The following is a 6,373-nucleotide window of genomic DNA, read 5'->3' on the forward strand; positions in this document are numbered from 1 at the left end:
GAAAGCCAGGCAGACGAGGTGCTGAGGGCCAGGGTTTAGTGGTGGGATGGCAGGGTTAGGGGAAGGGTTGGGCTTGATGATCTTAAAGGTCTTTTCCAACCTAAATGATCCCATGATTCTATGATTTCTTTCCTTTCCTTGTTTTCCATTTAATTTGTCCATACCTCTTAAACTCTACTTAATATTTGCCCCCAAAATAGTCCTTGCAAGAGGTTTGTAGCTTATGTGTGAGTGAGAAGAGGCTCTTCCAGGTCTGCTGGAGTCCTGGGGGTTTCCCCGTGCACATGCCCTCTGGCTCCTTTTCCTTCTGGTCCCTGGTGGGTCCTCTCCATGTCCAAAGAGCGGACGGTTGGGGTACATCAGAGACGCACTGGGCTCTGCTCACCCGTGAGCAGGAGATGGGGATTTTGCCCTGTCCTTTGATCTGTGGTATAGCGGTGTAATCTGCTGCAGCTGCGGAGCCCAGGCCCATCCAGTGCACACAGAGAAATCTTGAGAAAGGCTTGGGAATTGTTAGCAGGCTGAAAGAAATCCAGTGAATTCCAAACTCCCAGCAGATGTGGGGATCCCCGTTTCCTCCCTCCCTCGCTTCTCCTGTGCTCACTTGGACCCAGATACCATTTCTCAAACTAAGTTTTCATCTTCAAGAGAACAGGAGCTGACTTCCAAAAATGTCAGCAGAAGCCAAAGAGTTAGGGGAGAGTGTGTGAAAATCAGGTCCATCCGAGCACGGGGCGGTAAGATATGTCAGCTCGTCATCCAGCTCGAGCATCCACAGCCTCACCACAGGGTTATTTAGTGAGCCACCATGGCTCATTCTGCCATCGTGGTCCTCCTCGGCAGAGACAAAGCTACAGAGCACGGCGATTTCTGTGCACTACGTGCTCGTGTTTCTTGGTCCAACTTAGTTTGGAAACTGGAAAACTCACATGCCAGTGTGGGAGTGGAAGTGGACTTGAAGACAGCAGCGGGGTAAAGACGACTTGAAACGCCCCCTAATTATGAGAGTGGGAGTTTTCTAGGCTGAAAAACAGATTTGATATTAAGAGCTTTAAGTGACTTTCCTGTTTGAAAGCTTTATAGTAAACAAAATGTGATTAACTCACGTAGTGACTCATTGCAGGAAAGATTTTGATTTTCAGTACAGTGCTTTTCTATCATGCACTTGTTTTAATTATCCCTGCTGAATAATAGAGCTTGATAACAGCTTGGGCAAGGTGGGAGGGAAGGTCATCAAGATAGCTGTCCTTTTTTAATATTCCAGCATTCTTGCACAGAGCCCTTCTTAGCGTCTGTCCTGCCACTGACAGGGCTGCCGGCTGCGGCACGTCCTGTGAGATGCTATCGATGTATCCTGTAATTTTAGAAAAGGTTCAAGGGGCAGAGCGAGCTGCGGATGATTCGGGAGGGGGAGGTGAAGCAGTGACTGCTGACAGCGCGTCTGTCTTGTCCCTGCCTCCCCTGCTCCAGCCCTCGCACAGGGATGGAGGAGAGAGGGGCAGGATCTGCTGAATAACTCCTTAGAGAGTGAAACTGCAGAGCAGCCACTGGTACCCACTGCTCTGCTTTCCCATCCCACGAGTCTTGTATGGTATCCTTTTGCATCCATCCTGCTTTGATCTGTGCCTTTATGGACCAGCTCTGCTTGGGGGAGGGGTGGTGGGTGTCCCTTCCATGATGATGCTGAGATGCAGACCTCCCAGCCTAGGGTATTTCGAGGTCTGAGCTCCTGCTGTGGACCCATCTCCGTCGTGCTGGAGCCACCCCCAGCTGTTCCCATTGCAGCTTGCATAGGACATCAGCACACGTGGGGTTTGAAGGTGCCTCTTTCCTGCAGAGGCTGCTGGGAGGGCCAGTGCTCAGCCTTCAGAGTAGCTCTCGGGGAGTTTTACAGGTCTGAAGGCCAGCAGGTGTAGGCAGGGTACCAGCATCCCGTAGGCTGCCTGCCCTCCGGGGACAGAGCGTGCGCCACGCTGCTTTGGTACCCTTCTTCGTTCCCGTGTTGGGCAGAGTCACATCAAACACCACAGAAACCTTTGCCTTATTGCTATCTTCCTTATTGATCACTTCTGTAACATAACGATTACCCATTATGATATCTCCTTGTGCATCCTCGCTGGTCACAATGGTGCTGATTTGCTCCGTTGCATCTCTAGCATGTGCCTCTGTGAGCTGATGCTTTTCCCACGGCTGATAGTTGGTGCTGAGAGCTCGTCGGGAGCGTGCTATCGAGCTGGCGTTTTCTGGGTTGGTACTGAGCACAAATGGCCCTGCCAGCGGGGACTGGCTTACATATCCCGCTCCATGAGATGTGCCACGAAGATTTTGGGCTTTTACTGCCTTAACTCTTCCAGTTTCTCCTGGTTCGTTCTTGGCTAAAAAATACAGGATGTAAATTGTTCGGATTCACGGCTTTTGAAAACGTGTAATAGTTTCTGCGTACTGTCCTCTTCAGTTAGCATTGGCCTGAAAAATACTGCATTTTTTTATGACTAGGAAAAAAAAGGAAAAATAATTTGCAACAGAAGATGGGTGAAATCTGCTTGAACTCAGCAGTGTGCCTGATAACAGGTATAATTTAAGGCTACAAAGGCTATCATTTAGGGCTACAAAGATGATGAGGGGACTGGAGCATCTCTCCTACGAGGAAAGGCTGAGGTAGCTGGGCCTGTTTAGCCTGGAGAAGAGGAGGCTGAGAGGGGATCTCATCAACACGTACAAATACCTGAAGGGTGGGTGTCACAAGGATGGAGCCAGACTCTTCCCAGTGGTGCCCAGCACCAGGACAAGGGGCAATATGGGCACAAACTGAAGCAGAAGAGGTTCCAGTTGAACGTGAGGAAGGACTTCCTGACTTTGAGGGTGACCGAGCCCTGGCACAGGCTGCCCAGGGGGGCTGTGGAGTCTCCTTCTCTGGAGATATTCAACCCCCACCTGGACAATATCCTGTGCCCCCTGCTCTGGGTGAGCCTGCTTGAGCAGGGGGGTTGGGACTGGGTGATCTCTGGAGGTCCCTTCCAACCCCTGCCATTCTGGGATTCTGTAAGTAGCCCTATCGAACACTATCAGGGTCACTCCTAGTCACAAAGACATACGTGTCTAAACATCATCTGGTATAAGGCTCAGACCAAGAAAGGTGCCTATTTCCTATTAATTTATCTGCCAGATAAGCTTGTAACTATTTTTGTGGATCTGTTTGCTTAAGAAAGTCTGTGTTGGGTTAAGCCCAAGGCCCACCTAACTTCTCATACAGTCTCTAACAGCAGCCATTAACAGATGCTCGGGGAGGAACATAAAACATAAAGCGATCTTCTGGGGCAGCGAGGGGTTTAGGGACTTCTCAGGGAAGAGGTTGTGTTCCGAAGTTACCCTGTGCCAGTCCTCTGGGCACAGGTCTCGTTCCTTTGGAACACATGTGGCTCCCATAAAGCAAATGATCTGCTGTGTGGAAATTACGTCTTTTGATCATTTCTAAACTGGCCACTCGATCCTGCCATCAGATTGCCTTTATGTCTTGTACCAGGAGAAGCGGTCACTAATTGTTCCCAGTTGACCCCTTCTGTATCAGTCGGGAGTTACTGGAGTCCACACTCAACAGCCCTGAGCTCTCAGACGTCATACAGCCTCTACACAGCCTCAGGAACTGGGTATTTCTGGATATTTGCTTACGAGGTCTTGACGGTTTTGGAGGGGGTGGGTCTTCAGCTGGAACTTGGAATTTTTCTTCAGGCCCAAACCTGCTAAACTTTGTTTAATGCTGCAAGTGAAAATTTTTATTTTTTTTTTTTTGCAATTTGGATGAAACCATTAAGCTTTGTTTAATGCTGCAAGTGAAATTTTGTATATTTTTTTTTTGCAATTTGGATGAAACCATTAAGCCAGGTTGTGCCACAGTGCTGGAATCTCCTCCCTCTCTGGTCTCTTCTTGAAAACCTTCCCTACTGCAAATGTAAAGAAGCTTCAGGATGCTCGTGGCATAGCTGGCAATGGGTCCTTAGAGAAACTCCCTGTATTTTTCTGCTAGGCAAGGCAGGAACATTATAATTAGGGGCAATGTCAGAGGTAGGCAAATACCCCCTAATTGTATGCAGATGATAGAGCTGGTTCAACCTTTTGACTAGTGAAGCTTTCCTCAATTTGGGATATTGTGATCCTAATCAGGGACCTCTCGCCATACATCAAAGCCTGCGGGCTGAACCCGCATACCTCCGGGCTGGCAGGGCTTGATTGCAAGGCTTCCTGCGAGCAGGCTCATCCCTGGCCAGGTGTCTTTCCTGCTGTGGACGACTGATTCCTTTCTACCCTTCATCACCGAGGCAAAGAAATTTAATCCCAATATTACTGCCAGCCCTGGAATGGACCCACTGATTTGGAAACGTCACCCTCTTGTTGCCCTGAAATATCAATGCACAGCAACCTCCGATACCTGCTTATTTCATTGCCAACCTCTAACCTAAGGTGGAGCAGACCTGTCATTAGCGCATTCATCTGTGTTTAGATCTGTCAGCTTCCTTCCCCTTCTCCTCTTTTGTTTCTCTAATTACTTTGATTGCATCTCTGTATCCAGCTTGGGGCTGGTGAGGCTGCCGGGTCCCCATCCTGTGTCACTGTTTCCTTTTCTATAGGCATCGGGCGGCTTTGCGAGGGTGAGACAGTTGGGTCTGGAGTTTAAAATTGTGAACACGGCAGCGTTTAGGTCTGCAGGTAACTTTTCAGTCATACAGAGATGTCCCAGTGGCAGAGCCTGGTTTTTCCCATTGCTTCTCGATGCCCTGCGCCTCCCCGCCTCATGCCCAGCGGTGCTGGAGGCCGATGCTGGGAGCCCTGGGCTGCTCACAGCTGCTCTGCAAAGGCTCAGGCATGGGCAAGGCGTCTTCCAGCACCCTTGAAGTGGCGTGGCATATTGCACAAGGATTTTGCGTTAACAGGCAATGGAAGGAGTCACGTTAGAACTCTCGTTGCAATGACTGGTCCTGGGGCGCAGATGTGCCGTGGGTCTCCAAGGGTCATTCCAGCCTCTGCAATTCCCTTATGTTACGTGCTCTCCCTGTAGTTTAGCCAGAGTATTTGGCATCTTGACAATAATACCTTTATATACAAGATAAAGTAAAATGAAATATTTGTGATGATGGATTTTGTCTTTTTTTTCTTTTCCCCAGGGGCTGATTAAAATTCGAGGAGATCGCTGCTGGCGAGAGTTAACTTGCATGGATTATCACTATGAGGTGAGCGATCTGCACATTACGACTAATTTATCTTCTCTGCTTTACTTTGGTAGAAAATTTTTCTCTAACCTTTTTCCTTCTGCCAGGCAGCTCTCCATGTTTTCTTTCCTTATCGTAGCCTTCTGTCTCTGGCAACGCAGTCAATGTCCACGTGCCAGCTTGGTGATGCTATTTTTCCCAACCACAGTCCTAAAAGACCAATTTCTCTCCTTCCCTCCCCTCACCATCATGGACTGATTCAGGAGCAAACCTGAGCCTCGCTGAGAGCTCCCTCTGTAAAAATGCTCCAGGAGAGGAACAGAAAGGACCTTTCCGTGGCACTGGGCTGAACACTTTCTGCTTACCCTTCCAAAAGGCAGCCATATGTAGACAGAAATAGAGCATCTCGATGCTCTCCAAGATGCAGAGCACTAATCGTTGGCAACTCAGAATTACACGGTTTTATCTTTTTGACATCTGTTTCAGTGATTACATTGCATTCTGATTATAACCCGCGGTTTGTGTTCTGGCTCTGAGTGTTGTCTCCTCTTTGATTACAGAGAGAGGGAGCTCAGCTTGCCCTCTCTTTTTACCTATATTTTTGCATTTGCGTTTTGTATAAACAGTGTTAAAAAAGACAAATGGCTATGTACAGTGACACTCCGCTGGGTTTAACGAAGGAAAGGGTACCGAAGCAATATTCCCTCCTCCCGATTAATGTGGCAGCCACTGAAAATGGCACACGATGCTGTAACGCCTCTGATCTCTAATCCACGTCCATCTAACGAGCGGGCAAGCGTGCGCCGCATCTGGTAGCACTGGGCTGCAAAGTCTCTGCCTGGTGCTGCTCTTACCAACCCGCGGTGGTAAGACCTGGGGACCTCTTCGTGCCTCAACCACGCAGTTATTTTCAGCTGGCAGGCCTGAGCCGTCAGTCCCTGGAGATGTACCTTTGGGGTGACGTTCTTAGAGGACCTTCGTCACGTCTGGAAACCATTTCCCCCTTCCAATTAAAGCTGGCAGAGCCTGACTTCTCTGACCTGCAGAACGTGTTCCAAGGTGTTGCCTATGAATTACTTTTTACAGGGTAGGCACGCTGAGCAGTGGAAACAGGGCTGCTCATATGGGACCTCTGTCTTTCCACCCTTGTGTGAAGAGAATTGCATGTG

The 6,373-nt window shown here is 49.1% G+C and overlaps 1 protein-coding gene across 1 annotated transcript in view; it reads left to right on the plus strand.

The window, feature by feature from the left end:
• LMF1 (lipase maturation factor 1) overlaps window positions 1-6,373 on the plus strand; it is a 216,502-nt gene that overhangs the window by 87,509 nt on the left and 122,620 nt on the right. The window contains exon 5 of the mRNA XM_009640418.2: window positions 5,160-5,225. Coding sequence (XP_009638713.1) covers window positions 5,160-5,225 — 66 coding nt within the window. The remainder of the gene's footprint in view (window positions 1-5,159; window positions 5,226-6,373) is intronic.

This window comes from Egretta garzetta, unplaced genomic scaffold (genome assembly GCF_000687185.1).
Source record: "Egretta garzetta isolate BGI_Z169 unplaced genomic scaffold, ASM68718v1 scaffold426, whole genome shotgun sequence".
In the NCBI taxonomy this organism is placed as follows: Eukaryota; Metazoa; Chordata; class Aves; order Pelecaniformes; family Ardeidae; genus Egretta; species Egretta garzetta.